Source organism: Rhinichthys klamathensis, unplaced genomic scaffold (assembly GCF_029890125.1).
Source record: "Rhinichthys klamathensis goyatoka isolate OS25496 unplaced genomic scaffold, OSU_Roscu_1.1 h1tg000497l_1, whole genome shotgun sequence".
Classification (NCBI taxonomy): Eukaryota; Metazoa; Chordata; class Actinopteri; order Cypriniformes; family Leuciscidae; genus Rhinichthys; species Rhinichthys klamathensis.
Window position 1 is genome coordinate 943707 of NW_026606980.1, and position 27515 is coordinate 971221.

The 27515-nt window shown below is 37.1% G+C and overlaps 1 protein-coding gene across 7 annotated transcripts; it reads left to right on the plus strand.

Annotated features, from left to right (window-relative positions):
* Window positions 1-4456: 4456 nt before the first annotated feature.
* On the plus strand, window positions 4457-27515 carry stat4 (signal transducer and activator of transcription 4). Of its 7 annotated transcripts, none has more exons than XM_056237705.1 (25): window positions 4457-4765; window positions 5695-5826; window positions 6021-6156; window positions 8001-8099; window positions 8288-8380; window positions 8491-8569; window positions 8699-8784; window positions 9023-9174; window positions 9960-10118; window positions 10282-10374; window positions 10499-10558; window positions 13176-13196; window positions 13426-13516; window positions 13957-13998; window positions 14264-14347; window positions 17514-17612; window positions 17826-17961; window positions 18129-18181; window positions 18294-18388; window positions 18663-18799; window positions 19124-19315; window positions 20716-20748; window positions 23451-23496; window positions 23623-23725; window positions 27000-27106. In XM_056237705.1, exons 2-25 carry the CDS (start codon window positions 5702-5704, stop codon window positions 27012-27014), a joined length of 2229 nt encoding a protein of 742 aa, XP_056093680.1. In that variant the 5' UTR covers window positions 4457-4765; window positions 5695-5701; the 3' UTR covers window positions 27015-27106. The 7 variants fall into 7 exon arrangements, with proteins under 7 accessions (XP_056093680.1, XP_056093684.1, XP_056093685.1 ...); XM_056237704.1 differs by having other exon boundaries at window positions 4458-4765; window positions 13954-13998; XM_056237709.1 differs by lacking the exon at window positions 23623-23725 and having other exon boundaries at window positions 13954-13998; window positions 27000-27092.

The window sequence follows — 27515 nt, forward strand, 5'->3', positions numbered from 1 at the left end:
TGGATAGACAGCATATTTAGTTCTCACCTCTGGATGGACAGTATATTTATTTTTCACCTCTGGATAGACAGCATATTTAGTTCTCACCTCTGGATGGACAGCATATTTAGTTTTCACCTCTGGATAGACAGCATATTTAGTTTTCACCTCTGGATGGACAGTATATTTAGTTTTCACCTCTGGATGGACAGTATATTTATTTTTCACCTCTGGATAGACAGCATATTTAGTTCTCACCTCTGGATGGACAGTATATTTAGTTTTCACCTCTGGATAGACAGCATATTTAGTTCTCACCTCTGGATGGACAGCATATTTAGTTTTCACCTCTGGATGGACAGTATATTTAGTTCTCACCTCTGGATGGACAGTATATTTAGTTTTCACCTCTGGATGGACAGTATATTTAGTTCTCACCACTGGATGGACAGAATATTTATTTTATATTTTCACCTCTGGATAGACAGCATATTTAGTTCTCACCTCTGGATGGACAGTATATTTATTTTATATTTTCACCTCTGGATTGACATATATTTATTTTATATTTTCACCTATGGATAGACAGCATATTTATTTTCTGTTTTCACCAGTGGATAAACAGCATTCTTTGCAGGCTTAATTGTGCACGTCTTTTCCGTATTGTCATTTTACTTTTATGACTTAAAATATATAATATAAAAGCTGTGTGCAAATTGAAATATTATCTTTATCATATCTCTTTACATAAAACAATTCTCAATAATATACTTAATATTATAACATCAATAATTCATGCAAACTGCATTCACAAGAACCACCTTGAAAATATATATTGTTCAGATCATATCACTATTTTTTGTGACTTAAATTCAGCCTAGATCAATGGACTATAACGTTTTGTCAATACAATAGACTTGTACATGTTAATTGACCACAGTTTTTTGCCTTGCCCATTTGGATATTCAATTCTTTTTGTTGTTTTTTTGTAAATGAACCACTTCTGTTTTAAAATATACGTAGATTCACATGATCAGACAATTTACCAAACAATCCAGATCAAATTAACACTTCATGGTTTTGCTAAATTTATTGGAAATTACACAATCAGTAAAATTTGACCATCAGAATGAAGATGCCACAGTAAGGTTGTCAAGAGATTTCAAGAGATTCCATTTCAAGAGAAAATAACATAAAATAAACCAAATAAACTATTGCACACCACACCTCATTCCTGCCCCCTAAAACTGGCAGTCTGGGCAATGCCAAGCAATGCTCAGGAAATTCAGGGTCTGTATAAAACCCTCGCAGGTCTCCACCTGGTCTCCACGTCTTCCGTTTCCACGGTACCCCAGCGAGTCTTTTTAACTTTTAAAAAGACTTTGTTACCTTTTAACTTTTTTTAACTAGCTAGTTTGTGCATTTGAATTCTGACATGAATTATAAATCATCGACAGTTTATTATTTTTTCTTACCGCTGACATCTGCATGGCACGTCAAATTTGAAAAGTGAATGACGATACGGAAATGACGTCAATTTGAAAAGTGAATGACGATACGGAAATGACGTCTGCTGTCCATCCACTGGTGTCCAGCCACTGGTGTCTACCCGGAGGTGAGTCTGCGGGGCTGCAGCTGGATGCCTCTCAGAAAACTACAGCCTTTAGCTCATTATTATTCAAGGGCGTGGGACCCACTCACCCCACCGGCCTATTACAGATCAGTGGGTGGGACTAAACCTGAAGAAACTAAACTATTCATCCGCCATCTTGCTTGGAAGACACCAAGCTAAGCTAACAAGCGCTCAAGGAGTTAGATTTACCATAATGCCTGAATTTACGACACACGATATGGAAGACGAGGATTTTGAAAATCTTTTGCTCGAAACTGATGTCCGTGGCTATTTATACGAGCCACAATATAGCGAAGAGCAGCTGAGGCTGATGGAGGAACAAGAGGCGGCGGCGTCGGGTTCGTTGTTGTGGGAAGAATGAGACGGGAATCGGCGAACATTTAAACATTTTAATAGTAAAATAAACAAATACAAAACAAAAGTATAAGCCAGCAGCCCCGCACTGCTGGCCACACACAACAGAAACAAAACACACCATAAAATCAGGCCTGTTCCTCTCTCGATCTGCCCTGTCGCTCCTCGTTTTATGCGTCCGCTCCTCGGTGAGAGACGCGAGAGAGACCGGTGCGTCTCACAGGTGTTGTTCATTATCACTCACGCCACCGGCCTCGCGCCGCTCTCACGTCCCTCGTCCTGCTCGCCACAGCCAACTAACTATACATTTTGTGTGAAATGAATTTTTAACTCTGTTGGCAGCTAACGTTAGCCCTGTAGAGTAGACGGAAGAGTGATTTCTCTGATGTTTGCGACTTTGCGCTAGTGATGTGTCGTTCATGAGCGATTCGTTCAATTTGAACGAATCTTTAATATGACTCGGGACTACCGAGTTGTCTCAGAGAGTGATTCGTTCATTTTGTGTTGATCGCGCATGCGCATTGCGCAACATATGGTTTCTGAATCTATACTGGAAATGATTAGTTCATCTCTCTCGAGTTCGGGTTCGGGACGGGTCCGAGTCTTTCGTTCTTCCTGTCAGTCCCATAGAGGCTATGCTGTCAGTACCGGAAAGAGTAATGATTAGTTCATCTTTCGAGTTCGGGTTCGGCCGGGTCCGAGTCTTTCGTTCTTCCTGTCAGTCCCATAGAGGCTATGCTGTCACTGTAGTACCGGAAAGAGTAATGATTAGTTCATCTTTCGAGTCTCGAGTTCGGGTTCGGCCGGGTCCGAGTCTTTCGTTCTTCCTGTCAGTCCCATAGAGGCTATGCTGTCAGTACCGGAAAGAGCAATGATTAGTTCATCTTCTGAGTCTTCGGGTTTGAGTCCTTCGTTCTTTTGTCACGTGACTTGTCACCGTCTTGAATAGCCTACTAATTCACAACCTTTTTACAAACAAGCACGTAGTTAATGTATAATATAATAGTAGTTAATGTATAATATATAATAAAACACACCACAGATGCACAAGAAACATTTAAAGAAACGGACAGGGACAATAATAAGATGGAACTTTTATTTTTCAGATAATGTTTATTTCACATATTTTGTATTTTAATTCCTAAATATAAAACAATATACATTGAGACGCAGTCAATAATACGAATCTAATATTGTATTTGATGCGAGATACCAGCGGTCACGTGACAAAAGAACGAAGGACTCAAACCCGAAGACTCAGAAGATGAACTAATCATTACTCTTTCCGGTACTGACAGCATAGCCTCTATGGGACTGACAGGAAGAACGAAAGACTCGGACCCGGCCGAACCCGAACTCGAGACTCGAAAGATGAACTAATCATTACTCTTTCCGGCCCTGCTGTATCACACACGGCACGGCCCAGCAGACAGATCAGAGTCAGACACTGACGAGTCGACAACTAACGTCTCGAGACACAAGAGGAGGAGAACAAACCTGATAAATATGAAGTTGCAAAGGAAAGAACGTCTCGGATGAGGAGGTGAGGTGAACTAACAGAATCAGACTGCTAGCCTGAACTTAAAACCCAACAACTAATCAATTCATAAAAATTTCGGTTTCTTATAATTTGGCTTTGGCTGCATTACCCTATAATTTATTTTTATTCTTTTTACAAATGTAATCAACATTTTCGTAAGTTCTAGATGTGTTGGGATATTTAACATGCCATTTTAATTATATTATGCTGAAATGAACGAAATGACTCGAAAAAAGATTCGTTCATTTTGCTGAACGAGACTCAAAGATCCGAGTCAGTAAAATGATCCGAACTTCCCACTACTACTTTGCGCTGTTCTGGATTAGTGGGAGTGGCTTGCGGAGCTGTGCAACGTGGTGCATTCTGGGAGTTGTGGTCTTACACACAAATGCGCCCTAAAGTTATTTTCTGTCTTTTCTCGGTCAAGAGGGCACCAAATTCAAAATTTCTTTTACATTTCGACTACATATATGACCCACTTTCAATAAAGATTAATGTTGAAATGGGTGAAGTGCTCCTTTAAAGTAACCTTTATTTTTCAGGAAAGGGAAAGACATGTTAGAGTTTAATGTTCAGTTATTGTGGACATTTGTTAGAGTTTCTGCAATGTGTTTGATTTTTTGTTGTGTTGTGAAGAGTGGGTGACGAAGGATTAGCTAATCAGACTGATTAAAATTATGAACATGAATAATATATGACTCAACTAAATATGGTTTGTTCCAATGAACTTAGTTTAATTCTTATTTTATCGACCAAAACTAATTCCGTGGCAAAGTTTTCTTAAATGGATTAATTAACTGAAGGGGAAAAAAATCCCTACATTTTTTTGAGTGCAGGTCCAAAGAGCATCAACCATCTTGAAGGTGTGAGTCAGACTGGGGCAGTCAATATAAAATACCCTACCAACACACTTGCTGTCGTGTAGGGGAGTTCCCCTTTTTTCTGCTACTTTGTTTCCGTGTTCGTGAAGTGCTCAACATTTCCTTGAAGAACCCACCTGTTTACCCGTTCAGTCATGATCACTGGATAAGATAGCTGAAATTCGTCCCCTATAGGACTTAATTTATGAGCGGAAACTGGACCGTACACCCATCTCCAGACTTCGAACATCAGAAGCGTCTCTAGCCGGATCAGGTCAGTAAGTCTGTGGGCAAGACTCTTGAGGAACTTCTGGTTAAAGCGTGGCTGCTGCTGGTTACTCTGAAAACATCAAGTTCATTGTGTGAACTTCTCTGGAGTGTCTCTCATAAGAGCAACAGGTAATTCTTTTGGACCTTATTTTGGGTTTCAATTAAAACCCAATTAAAGAATTGAAATGTAAAATTGTGTACAAGTTTGATTTATGAAATGTGTAATATGTGTGATGTTTATATGAAAGTTATTGCTGAAAGGTAGGAGAGGCTGGGAAATATATAACATCTTGCACTACATGTCTCAAACTTTAATATAATACTCTAATGCACATTAAATAGTTTACAAATATATAATTTATTCCTGAGCCATGTTAATTAGTTGTCAAGCAGAACAGTGCTGTTGTTGTTACCTATCCCACTACTAAATTAGTTGTAACAGTAATAGAAACACAAAGAGGTTTTAAATCATATCCACAATAATGTCAGCATCATATGCTTTTATCCAAGCCAACTTGCACTCCATTCAAGGTCAGTTCAGTCCATGCAATCCTTTGGAATCGAATCTGTTGCTTTTGCTAGTACCATTCTCTACATAAAATTTTTAATTTCAAGTAAGTATATAATAAATATTTAATTCATTACAGCAAATAAATTGGGAACAAATTTCAAATATAGTTTTCTAACACCCTGTAACAAAAGAACCTTCTAATTCAGATTAAGTCATTTAGCATTCATTAACATGGTCACAAATCAATTTGAGATACTCTGAATCTTACAATCTCTACTGTCACCTCAAGAGTGTGATAAGAAGATGATGGTCATGGATGATAGTGGTTTCAACCGCTGTAGCATTTCTAATTGGTTATACAGATGATGTTATCTCCCCTATAATTTCCCTTAAAATTAGTTGAATCTATCCGTTTTAGTTACCATTGCTTTGATATGATTGCAATATAGTTTTTATTTATTTGATATATTACAATATATTTTCATTCATAGATTTATTTAAGTCTAAATCGATATTAAATTCTATCCTTTTTATTTTTTATCCCCAGCAATACAATGAGTCAATGGAAACAAATCCAGCAACTGGATATTAAGTTCCTCGAACAGGTGGACTTTTTTTATGATGACTTTCCAATGGAGCTAAGGCAGGTGCTGGCCAACTGGATTGAAAGCCAAGATTGGTATGTGGATTTTTGTACATATTGATCAGAATTAGTGTTTTCAATCACATTTTACATTTCCATTCCAAAGCAATCACAGAACATTCACCCTAAAATATTCTGATGCTCATAATACAAATTATGTTGGTAACACAATTCCAGTGCATAAAGGTATTATGCCTCCTGCTAAAGCATTTTTATCTTCATCGCCACAGGGAAACAGCTTCAAACCATGAATCTATGGCTACTGTACTCTTCAATAACTTCCTCATTCAGCTGGAGAGGCAGTGTTCTCAGGAGCAGAACTTTCTTCACAGGCACAACCTAAAACGAATATTTCATCAGATACAGGTAACAGATGCACACTGCCCTCCTGTTATTTCCACCCGTCTGATGCAACCCTGGGCATCATCATTTCCATTAATGAAAGCATTTTTCTTGCCCTTTAAATGACAGTTGTGTGTATCAAAAGCATAGTTTCGTTTAGTGATGCCTCCTTGCCTATTTTTTCTCACCTACTCTGAGAAGTGAAAGAAAAGGCAAGTGCACATATGTACTTGTGAACTGTTGATATGACTTTATTTAAATGCACGCTCACATTTTCTATGTGATCATTTAGCAGGAAATAATCCATATGGCTCAATATTGAGATTTACAGTAATAGTCAACAAGTTAATTATATAACAATAATATAACTCAAGTAAATGCTAATTAATTATAAATGATCATTTAAGAGCTGTATTCGGTTGCGTCAACGGATGCTTGTGTACTCAGATGTGGTTTCTGATAACTTTTCATGGACTTCAGTGGAAACAGTCACCTACCTCACATAGAGTTTACCACATTTAGTAAGTAAGAATATTTAGAATATTAATAATTGCGTAGAAGTCTATACGCAATTGCTGACATGTACGTAAGATACTATTTTGATGTGTTAGCTGTAGTTGCAAAGTCTTGAAAGGAAGTCTAGTAGGAAGATTTTCATGAGTGCTATGGGGATTTCTCAGTAGATAAATCCGAAGAAACTTCCACCGAAGAATCAAAGGTCGGGGGTTTCGCTTTAAAAAAAAAAAGACATACTGTAGCTGTCTGTAACTGGTTTTGCCACCCCAAAACACAAAATGACAGAGCACAGCGTGGGGAGACAGCATATTTTTTTTTCTTATTTACATAGACTGTATTTAGGGAGGCTGCCAAAATGTTTTTTTATTTTTTTTATTTATATATTTTTTTTATGTTGGAAACCTTTATAAATATCATAAATATTGCATGAAAAAAAGAACGTCTAGACGAAACACCCACAGTATTTTTTGTCTAAAAACAGAAAAGTTCAAAAGAACTTGACAGATGATTATTATTTTCTGTACCATCTAACAAATGTCACTTACACCCCTGAATTAATCTGAAATGAATCTATTTCAAGGAAAAAAATCACTCAAAAATTAAAGTGCCCTCTTCTAAAGCCATTTGTGTGATGACCAGACTGAAATAAGTTGATTTACACTAGTAATGTTTCCATCTGCCATATGCTTTCAAATCAAACATGAGGCATTTAGACGTTTTGCATCAGGTTCAACATTAATTATGACATTAAACATCATTGCTTTTGGATCTCATTGACATCAAATCTGCTAAAACTCAAACCCATTTCTTAATTGGAAACAAAACAGACCTCTATAACGTCATGCATTACATTTTAGCCATGATCTATTTCATTCACATCAATGGTTATTCATTTTAACTTTCACTTTCCAAGATTACTTAACTGATTGTTATGCCACATTCCTCATGATACATGATTCCTGTAAATGGTGTTGAGCTTTTACTGTCAGCCAATTATTTTTAGAATTATTTTACCTTACATCACCCAGTACTTTCTTAGGTAAGTAGCCTACACGTAAGTTCACGTACTGTAAAATAAAGTGCAACTTCAAATAATGCTGTAGATCTTATTAATAATACATTTTCAAAGTTGTTTGATTGTTAACCTCTGCAAAACAGCAATGAACCTCATTGGATAGCGATTCTACTCCTTTTTTTCCCACTCTGAGTCCCACGTTCTCCACATTCCAGCTAATCAGACATCCACTGTATTATCCTTTTTCACATTAAAATGTATTTTTACCAGTGTACGATGTAGTGTGAATAGAATACCCGGTCTCACGTCAGTGAACGCTGTTGCATCACTCATTCAGGTTAAATACAAGGCGAATACTATTCACATGGCTGCCGTCATCTGTAACTGCCTGAGGGAAGAAAGACGCATCTTATCCACAGCTAGCATGCAGGAACAGGTATTGCCAACACAGATGTTGATTTGTGACCTAATATAATGCAGATCCTTAATATTTCTTATTCAATGTCTTAACCTAAACTTTTGTATATTCTCCGGGTTAAAATTGTTGAATCCCAAATTTTCCATGTGGACCTCGCTGTAGATTTTGATCTTCTGTTTTCCATGTTTCCATTTCATTAATGGCAGGGACCACTGGAGAAGTCAATGCAAAACTCAGCCGCTTTGGAGAAGCAGAAAGTTCTTGACAACAAAGTGGCAGTGATTAGAAGCAGCGTTCAGGTATTTCACGTTTAGTATTGGTTTAGTGTTATCATCACAGACATGGTTTAGGTTTATGAAAAAGTGCATGCATGACATGTGGAATTATTCAAACATGCTCTATCCATCAGATGCTGGACCAGGCTGTGAAGTATCTTGAAGACATGCAGGATGATTTTGACTTTCGCTACAAAACGCTCCAACTTCGAGGTGAGCCATCGAATGACCATGATAACTTCAGAATATGTTCCAAAAATGTCTCCATCCTGCCGTTTTATGATTGTTTATGAGATGGTTTTTGAAATACATCTATGAAATACATCCTCTAAAATTCTGTAGATCCAGTTGAGAGGAACTCTTTGTCCATGAAGCAAGAAGTCACCACACTTCAGGAAATACTGAATCGCCTGGATTTCAAAAGAAAGGCAAGTCTAGCCTGTAATTACTCTCTTCTGTGTTTCTCTTCTCAACCATTTTCTCTTCTTCTCGTTTGTTAAAGGTTTTGCTTATTTATATTGTTTTGTACTTTTTGAACTACCCCGGGAACTTCCTGCCTCAGACGGGTGGTTTTGAGTGTTTTCACACGTCTTTGCTCAGGTGTGTGCATTGTTGTTGGCTGGTCATTGTTAAACTTGGTTTTTGCACTTCGTTGTTCCTTTGCAGGAGATTTTGTCAAAGATCGCAGATGTTATAAAGGAAATTGAAGCCCTGATTTCCAACCAGCTTAACCCTGAACTTAAGGAATGGAAACGGAGGCAGCAGATCGCCTGCATCGGAGGACCGGTTCTGATAGGACTGGACCAGCTCCAGAACTGGTATAACGCTATATAAATATAGAAAAATATAATAAAAAGAAATAATATCATAATTCTGTTATGATGTTTAATATAGATTTTAAAAATGTTGTCATACTAAAAAGTCTGTCACTATGCTCAATGTAAAGACAAGGAGGAAGTAAAACTGCAAGAGATTTGGAGTTTGAAGGGATGTACACTACCGTTCAAAAGTTTGGTGTCAGTTTTATTTATTTATTTTTTGTTAGAAATGAATACTTATATTAAGCATTATGCATTAAATTGACCGAAAGTGACAGTAAAGATGTTTATAATGTAATAAAAATTTCTATCTTGAAAAAATGTCATGGTTTACAAAAAATGTTAACCAGCTGCTGTTTTTAATATTAATAATATTAATAAATATTAATTAAGCACCAAATGAGCATATTAGAATGATTTCTGAAGGATCATGTGACACCGAAGACTGGAATGATGATGCTGAAATTTCAGCTTTGCATCACAGGAATAAATTACTTTTTAAAATGTATTACATTTAAAACAGTTATTTTAAATTGTAATAATACTTCACAATATTACTGTTTTTACTGTATTAGCCTTGGTGAGCATAAAAGACTGCTTTCAAAAACATAAAAAAAAATCTTAGTCACCAAACTATTTAAACGGTTGTGCACGTCTTTCTATGTGGTTTCTTGTGGCAGTTGGCTGGTTTCTATGGTGTTGTTATGGTGTTTTATGGTTGCAACGAGATTAGTCTTGTTAAACTTTTAATCAAACCTAATGTTTATGTGATATCACTTTTACAGGTTTACCCTGACAGCCCAAAGTCTGTTCCAGATTAAAAGGCAGCTGGACAAACTGGGCGAGCTGATTCTGAAAGTCACTTACGAGAGCGATCCAATCCCTCTCCAGAGACCTCAGATGGAGGAGCAAGTCAAATACCTCATCTACCACCTCATTAAAAGGTACAATTTAGGGAACACATTACATTTATTTACAACTAAGGCACAGCAATTCACTTTGGGATTATAGTGGCATAAAAGCATTAAACTCAATGAACGAGAAGAATAGAAAGGATGTGCTGGATGATCAGGAGACCTGGATAATCTTTTGTGGTCATGTTTGCAGCTCCTTTGTGGTGGAGAAGCAGCCCTGCATGCCTACACACCCTCAGAAACCTCTAATCATCAAAACACAGGTGCAGTTTGCAACCAAGGTCAGGTATGAACCACAGCCTCCTCCAAACTCTTCATGTAAACAAGTCTAATTTCGCAATCGCAACGAGTCGGCTGCCTTTAAGTCAAACACAAATATTGCCCATTTAAGTTCACTTTTTTCTTTTTAGATTGCTGGTTAAGTTACCTGAGGTGGATTATCAACTCAAAGTCAAGACAACATTCGATAAGTATGTTTCCTGAATTATGTCTACATCTTGAAAACCTGGGTCATTCATATTATGCAATACTTTTTCAACCCAACTTATTCAAAAGAAATATACTGGTGCTGTAGTATGAGGAAATATTTCTGTAAAAGGGTAAAGTCTTGAGTCTTAAAGAAACATAATCTGGTCAAGATCAGACACTTAAACAATATTTATAACTTGCTTACTTACACAATGTCAAGACATTTAACAGGCTGGAACATAACAAGATGGAAATCTAAAGTTAGCCATTGCTCAGTGAGGGATGACATTCAGTTTACATATATGTGTGTGTTTATATTTTTTGTTTTTGTTTTTTTACTTTTATTACTTTTATTGATATTATCATACAATTTCTGTTATTTTTATTAGACGGTATGGAATGTTTTAGAGTGAAATAAACCATCTAATGTCAGAAAACACCACATAATTCATCATAATATTTACTGAGGTTTGTGCTGTTGTTTTCCTACCACATGTGATGTCACTTCCTGGAGAATGATGTCAATGAACTGGCTTTTGTCAAAGACAAATCTCAAGTGCCTTTACTTGAAGAGTAATACATTATATATATGTTTATTATATATATATATATATATATATATATATATATATATATATATATATATTAGGGCTGTCAAATGATTAATCGTGATTAATCACATCCAAAATAAAAGTTTTTTTTACATAATATATGTGGGTGCACTGTGTATAATTATTTTATATATATAAATACACACACATGCTTGTATATATTTAAGAAATATTTTCATGTATACTGTATATAGATTTATATATAATTTATATTATATATAAATATAAATATTTTTTCTTAAATATACATGCATGTGTGTGTATTTATATATATATACAAAATAATTATAGACGGTGCACCCACATATATTATGTAAAAAAAACTTTTATTTTGGATGTGATTAATCGTGATTAATCATTTGACAGCCCTAATATATATATAAATCACTTAAAGCTCCAGTCCGTAACTTATTTAAGTTAAAAATAATCCAAAATAATTATATTAAAAAAAACTTATTCTGCCAGTGGTCAAAACTATCTGCTTGCCATAGCTAGATTCAAAACGGTTAGCTTGTAATAATGATTTTAATTCCAGTGGTACTAGTGGGTTTCCGCGGGAAATTCGAGCATGTCTTTGCGTCATTACGTCACACCTGTACACATAAAGAAGGAGTTTCGGCTAGCCGGCTATACTGCGCGTGACGAGATGTTTAGATGTATAGGCTTCTCTCGCAGCACTTTACATAATTAAACTTATGGCATCCAGAAAGATCCAAACAACAATCATCAGTGTCAACTGGAGATTCAGCAGTTATAAAACCCAAAAGACTTCGTACTTCGGATTTAAGGTGGCTAGAGAAAGAGAAAGAAACCGTCTCATGCGAACACAAGGATTTAAACATCGGCGGGGCTTTTGAAAAGTGCGTGAACTCCGTGTTTTGAATGGGTTCAAAACGGAAGAAGAGACGGCTTTTTTCTGCTGAACAAGTAAGACATTTCAATAGTTCACTCGTGTAACAGTACGTTTTCTTAATTCACACAGTTATGGAGTTTCCTTTGTTGTGCCTTTCTCGTTTTGCTATTATGGAGAATATGAATTCTGAACTACACAGATAACCATAAAACACATTAATTTTAACATTAGTCACGCAATGCTGATGTTGTTAACATGAACAATTTGAGAACAAAGTAGGCTATAATTTGCACGGTTGCTGTAAATCGCGTTGATTAAATCTAACGAAGCTTATCATGTCGAATGCTTTTTCCCCCTTAGTTGGTCAGAACAAAAATGGATTTTACTTACTTGTTCAGAAGACATTTTCTTATGAAAATTCTTATGTTGGTCAAACTTTCAAAAAGTGAATCTGTGATTCTGTATGACAGTATCCACACAGCGCGGTGACTGACAGCAGCACTCGCCTCAAAGCACTGTGTTCATCCGCGCTGTTTCATGCCGATTTACAACCCACGTAAAGATGATAATTCCGCGAATCACTGCAGTTACAGATTTCGAACAGAGAGATGGCGACAAAGAGGAAAAGATACGGACTGCAGCTTTAATTAGCCTCAACATAGATTCATTAACAACTTAGACAAAACTCGAAACTATATATAATCTATTAAAAAACTGTAGCAACATTCAATATTTCCGTAGACAAAAATGCTTTGTTTACTTTATTTTGATTAGATAAAAAACAACTGTAATGTTTCTTAGACATTAATGCAGCACGTGACAAAAATGATCAAACCAAACCAAAGTACCAGTAGTGAAATTATTGATTTCCTTAAAATAATCATAATCCCTAATATGAATTCCATCTTTAAAATTGTGAAATATATATTACGACACACAGTATATGATAGGGACATGAAAAAGTACTGCACACTAGGAATAACCCACATATTATAATCGCTATAATCATTAATCATCAATAGCATAACCTATACTCTTTCTTACATTTACATTCAAGTCTGTTTCAAAATCATTTTTGCAAGCAATGTTTGTATGACAGGTGTGTTTAGCCCAACGTGACCATGTTTTTCTACTCTTTTCTATTTGTGTGTGCAGAGACCTTCCACCAGGCAAAGTGTGAGTGCACTCAACCTCAAAGAGAAGAAGCAACTTCCTGTTGTTAATTTAGGCCGAATCTCAATATGAGTTTTTCAGCTATGTGTGGGGGGAGGGAGACAGCAATGCTTTACAAGCTAAATTCTGTAGAAATTCTACATAGTTGGTTACTGTAATTAACAGTACTAAACAGAAATTGTGACTAAACAGAAAATATCATAATTAACATTACTGATATTTCCTGATATAGGAACAGACAGTTCTTCATCCTCACCAACAACACCAAAGTGATGGATGTTGAGGAGTCGACCGGCTGCCTTTCTGTAGAGTTCAGGCATCTGGTACTTCACTCTGAATTCTAGCACATGATTCAAGATTAATACGGTTTATTATGAAACTTTCTATTACATGATTAGTTCACCCACTGTAGGAAAGTAAATGAGTAATTATTTACTCACCCTCATGTTGTTCCAAACCCATATGATGATGTTGTTTTCCCTGAAACATAAAAGGAGAAATGTTGAAGCTTTTATTCCGTACAAGGACAGTTTGTAGTGACCATGGCTCCAAAAAGTGAATAACTCACATAAATGGCGTTCTTTTTTTTCTTTTTCTTTCTTTGTTGAGCTTGAAATTGTGTTTCCACTATAAACTATTGTCCAAATGAGCTGTGTGAAAATGAACATGAGGGTGGGTAAAGAAAATACATTTTTCATTTTTTTTGGTGAACTGTGCCATTAAGAGGGAAGATATTTCATGATGTCTTTGTGTTCTGCAGCAGCTGAAAGAGAGAAAGTGTCCTACCGGAGGAAAAGGAAATGAGGTAAGAAAGACTGCACTATTTCTAATACAGTAGCTGCTGCTGCCTTTATATATATAGGTGTATCTCTTACAGTGGCCCATTTTTTTATCTTAAAAGTCCTACGCGGTGTCTCATGTCTTGTTATGAGATATTATTTTTGTCATGTTGTTAGTCGATGTGGAATGCATCATCCTGCCAAGTGCCAACAGAGGGCAGCCTCACACTGACTGTATATTCTTGATCTTGGCGTTGAAGTGTAACAAATAATACTGTGTTTTTATTACAGGGTCCCCTGTCAGTAACAGAGGAGTTACACTCACTCAACTTTGAGGCCATGCTGATGTTACAGGGCCTGGATATTGATCTTGAGGTGTGCTTTAGTGTGTGTGTGTGTGTGTGTGTGTGTGCGTGTGCGTGTGCGTGTGCGTGTGCGTGTGCGTGTGCGTGTGCGTGTGCGTGTGTGTGTGTGTGTGTGTGTGTGTGTACATACACAGTGTATATACACTCACCGGCCACTTTATTAGGTACCCTATGCTAGTAACGGGTTGGACCCCCTTTTGCCTTCAGAACTGCCTCAATTCTTCGTGGCATAGATTCAACAAGGTGCTGGAAGCATTCCTCAGGGAGTTTGGTCCATATTGACATGATGGCATCACACAGTTGCCGCAGATTTGACGGCTGCACATCCATGATGCGAATCTCCCGTTCCACCACATCCCAAAGATGCTCTATTGGGTTGAGATCTGGTGACTGTGGAGGCCATTTTAGTACAGTGAACTCATTGTCATGTTCAAGAAAACCAATTTGAAATGATTCGAGCTTTGTGCCATGGTGCATTATCCTGCTGGAAGTAGCCATCAGAGGATGGGTACATGGTGGCCATAAAGGGATGGACATGGTCAGAAACAATGCTCAGGTAGGCCGTGGCATTTAAACTATGCCCAATTGGCACTAAGGGGCCTAAAGTGTGCCAAGAAAACATCCCCCACACCATTACACCACCACCACCAGCCTGCTCAGTGGTAACAAGGCATGATGGTTCCATGTTCTCATTCTGTTTACGCCAAATTCTGACTCTACCATCTGAATGTCTCAACAGAAATCGAGACTCATCAGACCAGGCAACATTTTTCCAGTCTTCAACTGTCCAATTTTGGTGAGCTCTTGCAAATTGTAGCCTCTTTTTCCTATTTGTAGTGGAGATGAGTGGTACCCGGTGGGGTCTTCTGCTGTTGTACCCCATCTGCCTCAAAGTTCGACGTACTGTGCGTTCAGAGATGCTCTTCTGCCCACCTTGGTTGTAACGGGTGGTTATTTGAGTCACTGTTGCCCTTCTATCAGCTCGAACCAGTCTGGCCATTCTCCTCTGACCTCTGGCATCAACAAGGCATTTCCGCCCACAGAACTGCCGCTCACTGGATGTTTTTTCTTTTTCGGACCATTCTCTGTAAACCCTAGAGATGGTTGTGCGTGAAAATCCCAGTAGATTAGCAGTTTCTGAAATACTCAGACCAGCCCTTCTGGCACCAACAATCATGCCACGTTCAAAGTCACTCAAATCACCTTTCTTCCCCATACTGATGCTCGGTTTGAACTGCAGGAGATTGTCTTGACCATGTCTACATGCCTAAATGCACTGAGTTGCCGCCATGTGATTGGCTGCTTAGAAATTAAGTGTTAACGAGCAGTTGGACAGGTGTACCTAATAAAGTGGCTGGTGAGTGTACACTCACCTAAAGGATTATTAGGAACACCTGTTCAATTTCTCATTAATGCAATTATCTAATCAACCAATCACATGGCAGTTGCTTGCTTCAATGCATTTAGGGGTGTGGTCCTGGTCAAGACAATCTCCTGAACTCCAAACTGAATGTCAGAATGGGAAAGAAAGGTAATTTTAACAATTTTGAGCGTGGCATGGTTGGTGGTGCCAGACGGGCCGGTCTGAGTATTTCACAATCTGCTCAGTTACTGGGATTTTCACGCACAACCATTTCTAGGGTTTACAAAGAATGGTGTGAAAAGGGAAAAACATCCAGTATGCGGCAGTCCTGTGGGCGAAAATGCCTTGTTGATGCTAGAGGTCAGAGGAGAATGGGCCGACTGATTCAAGCTGATAGAAGAGCAACTTTGACTGAAATAACCACTCGTTACAACCGAGGTATGCAGCAAAGCATTTGTGAAGCCACAAAACGCACAACCTTGAGGCGGATGGGCTACAACAGCAGAAGACTCCACCGGGTACCACTCATCTCCACTACAAATAAGAAAAAGAGGCTACAATTTCCAAGTGCTCACCAAAATTGGACAGTTGAAGACTGGAAAAATGTTGCCTGGTCTGATGAGTCTCGATTTCTGTTGAGACATTCAGATGGTAGAGTCAGAATTTGGCGTAAACAGAATGAGAACATGGATCCATCATGCCTTGTTACCACTGTGCAGGCTGGTGGTGGTGGTGTAATGGTGTGGGGGATGTTTTCTTGGCACACTTTAGGCCCCTTAGTGCCAATTGGGCATCGTTTAAATGCCACGGCCTACCTGAGCATTGTTTCTGACCATGTCCATCCCTTTATGGCCACCATGTACCCATCCTCTGATGGCTACTTCCAGCAGGATAATGCACCATGTCACAAAGCTCGAATCATTTCAAATTGGTTTCTCTAACATGACAATGAGTTCACTGTACTAAAATGGCCCCCACAGTCACCAGATCTCAACCCAATAGAGCATCTTTGGGATGTGGTGGAACAGGAGCTTCGTGCCCTGGATGTGCATCCCACAAATCTCCATCAACTGCAAGATGCTATCCTATCAATATGGGCCAACATTTCTAAAGAATGCTTTCAGCACCTTGTTGAATCAATGCCACGTAGAATTAAGGCAGTTCTGAAGGCGAAAGGGGGTCAAACACAGTATTAGTATGGTGTTCCTAATAATCCTTTAGGTGAGTGTAGATAAATTCATGCCTTAGAAATTGTCTAGTTCGGGTTTGGTAAGATTTTTAAAATATTTTTGAAAGAATTCTCTTCTGCTCACCAAGGCTGCATTTATTTGGTCAAAAACACATTTAAAATCTAAAGCAAAGGTGAATTTCCAGTCTTTAATGTCACATGATCCCTCAAAAAAATATGTTTATGGAAACTGTTATACATTTTATTCAGGATTCTTTGGTGAATAGAAAGTTCAAAAGGACATTTGAAACAGAACTCAAGATTTTTTTTTATTAAAGTCAAGTCAGTTTTAATGGTAAATTGTATTTCTCAATGTTCATCACTTTACAGGAAAATATGTAGGAGTAGTTGTATTTAAAGTTTCATTGAAAATTATGACTCACATTTTTGTCTGTAATGTTTTATTTATATTCAGTAGATTCATAAATTACATGTTTTATAAATTATTACATGACAATTTATAATTCTGGGAAGAACAGCTGTAATCTTTGCATGGGAAATTAGTGTGCTAATACAATGGTTTTATGGTCTTTTATGTTATTAACCATGATACCGCTTACTTGGTTTATATTTTCTCCTGTGCAGACTTGCTCCCTGCCATTGGTGGTCATCTCCAATGTCAGTCAGCTTCCAGGGGGCTGGGCCTCCGTCATGTGGTACAACCTGCTAACTGACGACCCTAAGGTGGGCTTCTCAAAGTTCTGATGCAGATGCAAATTAATGGATGTCTAGACTTATAGTATCTTGTCTATAGCTTGCAGCACTTGGTAGAAACATGGTTACGGTCTGCATGTGGTCTAGTGTTTTATAATATGACTAAAAGAACTAGAGGTCATAGTTTTAATCAGTGACCAGACTTGACTTATAGTACTATTTGAACTTCTCTGACATGTTTAGAACCTTGGCTTCTTCGGGAACCCTTTGCGGGCAAGTTGGAGCCAACTCTCTGAGGTGCTCAGTTGGCAGTTCTCCAGTTTTGCAGGCCGAGGACTCAACAAGGAGCAGCTTAACATGCTGGGAGATAAACTTCTGGGTATGTTTTTATAAACATGTTGGATTATTATGATATTATAGTATAATAGGGCATTTTATGTCATTGTCAGCTGCTTTTCGTTTTTCCTCATGCATTTTTTCCCTTCAGTTTTATTGTGAACTTATTTTTGCCTCCATCTAAACAGTGTTTTGTAATTGTTTCTGAAGGTCAACACGCTTCTTTTAATGACTGCCAGGTTTCTTGGTCCAAGTTCTGGAAGGTAATATTGAATAAATATTATATTCTCTCGTTATGTTCAAATTGTACTTGAGCATCATGAAAACCACAACAATATAAATCCAATGTTTTATTTCTTTTTCTGTTGCTCTCAGGAAAACATCCCTGGAAAATCATTTAGTTTTTGGCTGTGGCTAGACTCTATCCTGGACCTTATTAAGAAACATTTACTTCCTGTTTGGATTGATGGGTCAGTGGCCTAAAGTTCTTATGGCATTCAGATGAATGATAAATAGAACACATAATAAACGCATATTAGCTCTGTTATTCTAATAACCATGCAATACATGAATACAACTATTTGGTAAACAATTTTAAATTGGATTGAACTGTTTTAACCAAATATATTAATCAGTATATTTATAAATGAGAATTTTGATTTATCTGCCATGCTGGATTAATTTGTTGCTCTTTGCAAAACTTGTTTCTGCTTCTCAATGGATTCTGCTGTTTTTGGTTGTCAGTTACATAATGGGATTTGTGAGTAAAGAGATGGAACGCGCCTTATTGAAGGAGAAGAAGCCAGGGACATTCCTGCTACGCTTTAGCGAAAGTCACCTTGGAGGAATCACCTTCACCTGGGTCGAGCAGGATGAAAATGGTTTGTTTTTCTCCTACTTATTATGTTTGAATGACCATATTCACAGGTAGGGGACATGATGTCACAGGTGTCCAGTTGTAAAATAAAGATAGTAACACAAAACAAGTTCCACGCAGTGAACAGTTAAAATGTTCTGTTTGCAAGCCCACACAGTTCAGGAACTCGTGCCAAGTTAAGCAGTTACTGTAATATCCTCACTTGGATTTGCTGAGGGAAATTCCATCCTTGGAGTTGTTCCAAAATTTAGAAGATGCCTTTTATCTTTAATGCCTTTAATTTTAATATGTTTTTAAATAATCTTAAGCACATGTATTCTGCCCACAGGAGACCCAAAGTTCATCTCTGTAGAGCCGTACACGAAAAACCGTCTCAACGCCTTGCCCATTGCTGATATAATACGGGACTATAAGGTCATTGCAGATGGTGTTGTCCCAGAGAATCCTCTGAAGTTCCTTTACCCCGACATCCCGAAGGACGAGGCTTTTGGAAAACATTACAATAGCCAGCAAAACAAAGGTTAGATGTCTGTAAACTTTATCTGGTTTATAATATTTCACTGTGTTCCATATTTTGTGTACAGCCATGTTACTGTTTCTCCATCACAAAAAAATTAAAACATTCTGTACAGTTGTGACACGCCTAAGAAATGGCAGGAAGGAACAGGAAATCTCTTTCCATTATCTACTGTTAGGGTGGTTTGCCTACAGAGGTTCAGGCTGCAGGATGGCAGAATGACTAAAGAAACATTATCAGCAAGATGGTAGAAAACTGTACATTTCTTGTCTATTACCACTCACTGCTACTTATACCAATGACGGAAATAAGCGCAGTTTTAATAGCAAAATATGTGGGAGAGTGTTGCTATAGGGTGACGATATTGTTTTGCAATAGGTAGCACTTCAAAGTCAATACCAAATCAAAATTAGTTAGCACATCATTTGTAGTAGACAATATCTGGTTATGGTTACACTTAAAATAGTTACAAAATAGATGCATGAGATGATAAAAACTTACCCAGCATATATGTAGACTGTTCCCTGAGAGAGTGAGAAAGTGTAGAGAGAAAGAGACAAAGAAAAGAGGAGGCAAAAAAGAGTGCCCCAAGAAAGGGACCCAGATGAAAAGAAGAGACAGAGCAACAGTTACAATCTTCTTTTATCTCTTCCTTGACCATGTGACTGAAACCCAAATGTGAGACATTTAAACTGACCAATCAGATAATTACAACTTCCCCCACCGTACTAAAGGTGTGACAATTCGTAGACCCCGGAAATACACACATATGAGCACTATAAGCACCTCTGCCTTTAGGAATTCCAAATGGCCCTTATGGTAAGAGACGGGGTTGATACAGTAAAGCAAATGTCTTTGTTCATTTTCAAATATCTTTGATTATTTGCAATTCTACACTACATTTTTACACTATTTTTGACTATTCATCGTGATTAACTACTCAGCCCTGTTCCCAAACTTTTTAAAGGAACTTTTTAAATGATCATACAACCTTTTTCTTTATTTTATGGGAGATATAAGAAAAAATGTTAGCCTATTAAGTGACAGCATAATTTGGTCTACATTGTCCATTGGAGTGTTTCATTTTATTTATGTTTAATACACTTTTTTTCTATTGAATGTTAATGTTTACTTTATGTATTTTGTTAGAAAATGATAAAGTCACACAAATCAAAGTTTTATACTGTACTTGTGTTTCAAAGTTAAAAACCATTCATTATAATTAGCTCATTTAATATTTAATTTTGTTGAGCACCTCTTTTCACTGACCATTTGTTTCTAGACCTATTGTTTTATTTGTGGAAAGTGCAGAGTTGTGGAAAGATTAGAAATAGCGTATACTATTTCGAGGCAGGGATGTCCACTCTCTCCATCCCTATTCACTATTTTTATTGAACCCTTAGCAGCAGCTATCCACCAAAACCCAGCAATCAAAGGTATTGAAACACCACAACAAACACAAAAAATCTCACTTTATGCAGATGATATTCTACTATTTATACAAGAACCTCTAGCATCTACTCAAGAAATAATTAAAACAATCCAGTCCTTCTCAAAAATATCAGATTACGCAATAAAACTGTAACAAATCTTCCATCCTCCCTTTACATAAAACCAAATGGGATGTGGCACCCCACCAATCACCTATACCTACCGGTATATGTCATGATCACATCACTTACTTAGGCATTAAGATCTCCTCCAGACTGTCAGAGTTGGTAACACTCAACTTCACACCACTGCTAAAAAAAATAGAAGATGATTTGCTTCGATGGCTCAACCTTCCAATATCCATAATTGGCAGGATAGCAGTAATAAAAATGATGACTTTACCAAAAATGTATTATCTATTCTCAATGATCCCAACCCACCCCACACTCACCTGGTTTAAACCACTAGACTCCATTATCACTCACTTCTACTGGAAAAATAAAACGCCAAGGATAAAACTCACTACACTACAAAAAAACAAGGTTCAAGGAGGACTAGAAGCACCAAATTTTCATTATTACTCAATGGCTAACCAACTGCAATGCATATACAAATGGATCCACCCCACCCAATCTGATATTATATGGCTAGATATAGAACAATCACTATGCAAAGAATTAAATATAGCTGACATACCATTCCTAACCAAATCAATCAAACAACACACATGTTTTAATGCAGTAACTATAGCCGCCACTCTGACTGCCTGGTGGAAGTTTCACCAAATCACAAATTCTATATTAGCTCCATCTAAGTCTCACCCCACTGTGGAACAACCGTGACTTCATAAGCAATAAAAAAACACTGAATTTTCGCACATGGGCTGAAAGGGGTATCACTCACATTAACCATATTTTCAAATCTAACACATTAACAACATTTCCGCAATTGGCCCAGGAGTTTGGCATCGGGAGCAATGAATTTTTAAAATACCTACAACTCAAATCTTCTGTTCTGGCAAAAATAAACATCAGAGCCACAAATTTAGAACTTCCACCGGCAATATCAGACTTGGTTAACATTTCCTCTCCAAAGAAACTTCTCTCTAAAATATACAAAATTATTTCAAATCAACTTCAGACCATATACTTACCAACAAGAAAATGGGAAAACGATCTTTCAATAGCTCCTGATGCCAACTTCTGGACCCAAATCTGTAAAAACATCTATCTCATGTCCAAAAATGCTAATCTTCAATTAATACAATACAAAACACTTCATAGAAAACACTACACGGGCAATAGATTAGCTAAAATGGGTCTCGCATCAGAAGTTTGCACACATTGCAATCACAATTCTACAGATACATGCATCCATGCAATCCATGCACTCCAATCAAACACTTTTGGGAAGATGTCACACAGTCACTATCCACTAGTCGGCTACCGCATCCCACTATCGCCCTCTCTTTGCTTGCTGGGAGACCTCACAATATTCACTGATAAAACTATAAACTCTAAAATGCTCCTCATAGCTCTAACCATTGCCAAGAAAACTATCCTCATGAACTGGAAAACTCGTAACAACATACACATTAACCATTGGAAAAATCTTATTACAGACTTCACTACACACATCTCCCCCTTATAATTACGCATCTGAAACCGACCTCTGCCATCCAACACTTTCTGACCTCTTACAACTATGAATCCTTTCTCTCCTCTCAACTCCGACTCCTCCCACCTTTTTAATCAACCCACGGATATTACTGCATTTTTGTCATCATTGTCATTATTATCATTACTGTTACTGTTATGATTACTATTTTTATTTTAATTATTGTTGTAATTGCTGTTGTTATTGTCATTGCTCTCATCATTGCTATCACCATTGCCATCATCATTATCATCATTATTATTTTTATTATTATTATTATTGTTAGTGCTGTTTTGGAATTACTAACCTGGTGTTTATTGTTATCACTACTGTTATCGTTAAATCAATTGATTATTTCCAAATTCCCCCCTAATCTTTTCATGTGTTTTTAATGCACCACAACGTAGAATATAAAAAAAAAGATGTGTGTTTGTGTATATATATATATATATATATATACGCATATACGTTTGAAAAACCTCATAAACACTTAGGCAGGCAAGACAGGCGAGAAGTGGTTTCCATGGGACAGCATCAAGTTGAGACACTCTCACACTGTACCCCTTCTTTTAATGCACCTTAGACACTACACATAACATACAAAAAAAAAAAAGGAGAAAATAGGGACTGAAGAGATGTGGGGGAGGGTTATCTTATATTATCTAATTATAGTATCTTTTATTTTTGGAGAGTGCTGACAATGGTAATTGTTACGTAGGAGGAAAGATGGAAATAAGAATAAAAATAAAAATTGACTAATACAATGTTGGCAGTATGATGGTAGTGAGGAGTGGTGGTGGTGATGGTAATGATGATGGTAATAAATAATAAATGGTTACTTTGCTTATGCACACACACACATACACACACCCACACTCACACCCACCCACACACACCTATACATTTACACATTTTTATTTCACTTCTGGAATTCTGGAATTACTAGATTGTTCGTTACTGTCTGTTAAATAAAAAAATAATGATAAAAAGAAAAAAAAGAAATGGCATATGCTAAAATGCTGTTTTTTGTTGTTGTTTTTTCCTTTTACAGTTTGTCCTTACATTCAGACACAGTTAGTTCCAATTTCCCGTCGGAAGTGAGTACCTTAATTTCTTTATGATTAATATTTAATTTTATAATTTGTTGTCTCTCAGTGTTGCATGATTGTATGATAAACTGATAATGATTTTCTTTTACTTTCTTTGATGTCCTCATTTCTCAGTGGTCCAGTCCAACATGCATGTTCCTCTCCCGAACCTCCGATGTCTCCTGGAATGTTTGAAATTATCACCCAGCACCTCAGTCCCTTTGAGTTTGAAAGCGCTGTAAATATCATCTTTTACATATTTATATATTTATATATATATATATATATATATATATATATATATATTTTAGTGCTGTCAATCGATTTAAAAAAAAGAACACAAATTAATTGCTAACTTTCTGTAATTAATCATGATTGATCGCACCTAACATTAAAGTTTTGAATACATTTTTAAATTGTAATAATTTCACAGTTAAAGGTGCAATAGGTGATTCTCTACAGAAAGATTTTTTGTAATACTGGTTGAAAGTCTCCTCATATCCGGATAGCAATCACTATGGTCTAAATGTATTTTTATAAATATATATTGTCTGTGGAAGGCATAGGACCATAAAATGTAAATCCAATCATTATATTCGGTCCGAATGAAATAATACAATGTCCTGCCTGTCAGGGCTTGTTTTTACATACCCTCACGCACCCTGTTCACGCAGACATCATACGTCATCAGCACGTTTCATGCTGTGCAGAGTTAGACTGATGTTTGGTCATGGAGCACCGCAAACAAACAGCAGCCATATTTACAAAACATCCTCCAAAACAACGAGCTTATGCTGCGTTCACGCCATAACTACCGTAATTAAGAGATGGCAACCCGTGACGTTCTAACCGAAGCTGTTCATGTCCTCACACATTTGAATTATGCGTTTCCATATCAACCGTATAAACACCGCAATGAATCTGCAGCAGTCAGGTGGTACTGGGGTCAGAGCTCTCCAAGTTGTTTACGTTCATTATTATTGTTATTTTATCTGCTTTGAGACATGAGGTTGTTTAACGCCATCTCTTGAGACCCTTTGCTGAGAGCAGCTGTGTGTGTGTGCCTTCATGTGTTGTGGAGGAGGCATGGTTTGGACGGTGATTTGCAGGGAGGCTGAGATCGTATGCTTTCAATGCTAGCAGGCTAACATTAGCATTCCCCAGATCACTTACTGCACCTTTAATCTCCAAATTAATGTAGAAACAACATAAAGGCAGTTATTTTAAATATTTGATCTAACGGAGAAAATATACAGAAATTAAATTACGTTACTTCACAGTTCCTCACTGCATAAGTTATACATTTATTATAGATTAATCCTTATTAAAGCTAAAGAAGTTATTCAGTCAAGAGCAGTAAGTGATTTTCTGTGATTTTTCTTTTCTTTGTCTTTTGTTCTTTGATTTACAACCCCATTTCCGGAAAACTTGGGACATTTTGTAAAATGCAATAAAATTCACAATCTGATTTGTTAATTTGTTAACCTTCTTTTAACTGACAAAGGTACAAAGAAAAGTTTTCCAATGTTTTCACTGACCAACATAATTGTATTTTGTAAATATAACAAATTTTGATATTGATGGCTGCGACACACTACAAAAAAGTTGGGACAGAGGCAAAATAAAAGTGAAAAGATTATAAAGGTTAGATTATCCAACTCTTTTGGAACAGTCCACAATGAGTTGGTGAATTGGTAATAGGTGATGGGATCATGTTTGGGTGAAAAAGGAGCTTCTCAGTCTTTTTCACTTAACACAGTCTGACGCTGCATTTAGAAATGCCACTTGAATCTGTTACGCAAAGAGAAAGCTATGCATCAGTTCTATGCGGAGATGCCGGCGAGTTCTCTGGGCCCGAGCTCATCTCAGATGGTCTAAAACACCGGGGAAATGTGGTCAGATGAGTCCATGTTTGAGCTTGTTTTTGGGAAAAACAGACATCGAGTTCTCAGTCCCAAAGACGACAGGGACCATCCACAAGTGCAAAAGCAGACATCTATTATGGTATGGAGGTGCATCAGTGCAATTGGCATGGGTGACTTGCATTTGTGTGAAGGTACCACTGTCATGGAGGCATATATTTGCATCAAGATGACATCTTTCCTGGGAAGCAAGACAATGCCAGGTCTCATTCTGCACATACTAAAACTGAGTGGTTTCTAGTCACTCTACATCCACTCTACTGTAGAGTGGATGTGCCTGACTGCCTGCAGTCCAGATCTCTTATTGAAAATGTATGAACCATCATGAAAAGGAGAATCGGGCAACGACGACCATGCACTGTTGAGCAGCTGTCTTATATCAGACAAGATTAGGCAAATATTCCACCTGCAAAACTTCAACAATTAGTATCCTCAATTCCCAAATGATTAAAAAGTGTAATTAAAAAAGAATGGTGATGTGACACAGTGGTAAACATGCCTCTGTACCAACTTTTATGGAGTGTGTTGCAGCCATCAAAACTTGTTTATATTTACAAAATAAAAATTAAGTTGGTCAGTGAAAACATTGGAAATATTTTCTGAAGTTAAATAAAGGTTCAAGAGAATGAACAAATCACAGATTCTTGATTTTATTGCATTTTTCAAAATGTCCCAACTATTCTGGAAATGGGGTTGTACATTAATGACAGACATCCCAGCCGCAGGTTTATTTGGCTGCTGTCACTTAAAGATCTGAAGCACGAGACGCGGATCTGACACGTATCTCATGGCCTCACAACTCTTTAGTCATTTAAGAATTTATTTAACTCATTTAAGACTGTGCTTACGAGGATACTCGACAAAGAAGGCATTTTGGCATACGTTTGTGTGTTTTTGTCTGTTCAAAGAATGCACGCTGTCTGAAGCGGCTTTCTGTGCGCACAAGTCATGTGTGTGTCACACAGACAGGAGATTAAAATTTGAAGTTGATATAACAAAAGTTTAAGTTCTTAAGACATTGTTTCAACGCTGTACCAAAAATAGCCACCGGGCGTCCCACTAGCAGAACGGAAAACGGATGCTACGTTAATAGCTTTAAATATTTAAAAAAAAAACATTTAAAATTTTGACAGCCCTAAAATATATAGAATACACACACACGGTGGGGTAAAAAATGTAACATTTAAATCTATTTTAAATACTTTTTTCATTACAAATTATATTATTTGCATAGCAATTGGAGTGAAATATTAACAAATTTCACAATGTGTATTTTATTTTATTTATTTATTTTTAAATTGTATTGTTTACATGGTCAATGTCACACTTTTGCTTATTTGGTTAGTGACTTAACCATGCATAATCTTAAATGTGTATTATTCATTTTCAAACCCATAAAATTTAGTTTATATCCTTGTTTAAATTCAACGTGGTTTCAGGGTTTTTCAGGCTGTTGCTCAGAACCATATCTTGTGGGTAATTTGGGGCTGTCACTAATAAGCAAAACATAACTGTTTGAGCATTCATATATTTAAGAAAAGCAAACTAATCAGAATATGACATGACATGTTTTTCTTGTTTACATTGCAGATGAATTCACCGTAGAAAGGGCAACTACCAGATTTCGCTCAGATCCAAGATTTTGGATGGGTTCGGAGCTTTCCATCTCTGTATTCTGGTTTCTTTTGCCATTCTTAAAGTCCCCCTGTGGTGCAAATCAAGTTTTTAATGTTGTTTATATGTCTATGTGGTGTTTTTAATATGTTTTAAGACAAACCATGTACAAATGCACAAGTCAACACCATTGCTGAGTATTTTCTCCTTAAAACTGCAGTGAACCAAAGACAGTCTCAAAAACGCGGTTTGAAATCACTAGTGTTTCTGACGTCACAAACTATCTTGTAACCAATCAGGTCAACGTATGATCGTAAACGAGTGAATCTCTGGTGTGAGTGAGTGGAGGCGGGGACTAATTGGCATATTCATGGTTCTGCGTATACTAAATGAGGCCAGGTTGTAGAGTTACATTCAAGATATTTTAAGGCATGAAGAATTTTTATAGACTTTTAGATATGTAATTTTGATGATCAAAGATGAGTTTTAAGG

What these genes read in the sequence shown, in the direction of transcription:
- stat4 (XM_056237704.1), top strand. Translation starts at nt 5,702, where the DNA reads ATGAGTCAATGGAAACAAATCCAGCAACTGGATATTAAGTTCCTCGAA. An exon ending in TGATTAGAAGCAGCGTTCAG is followed by an intron (nt 8,381 to 8,490) that starts GTATTTCACGTT and finishes TCTATCCATCAG; the next exon opens with ATGCTGGACCAGGCTGTGAA. An exon ending in CTGTAGAGTTCAGGCATCTG is followed by an intron (nt 13,517 to 13,953) that starts GTACTTCACTCT and finishes TGTGTTCTGCAG; the next exon opens with CAGCTGAAAGAGAGAAAGTG.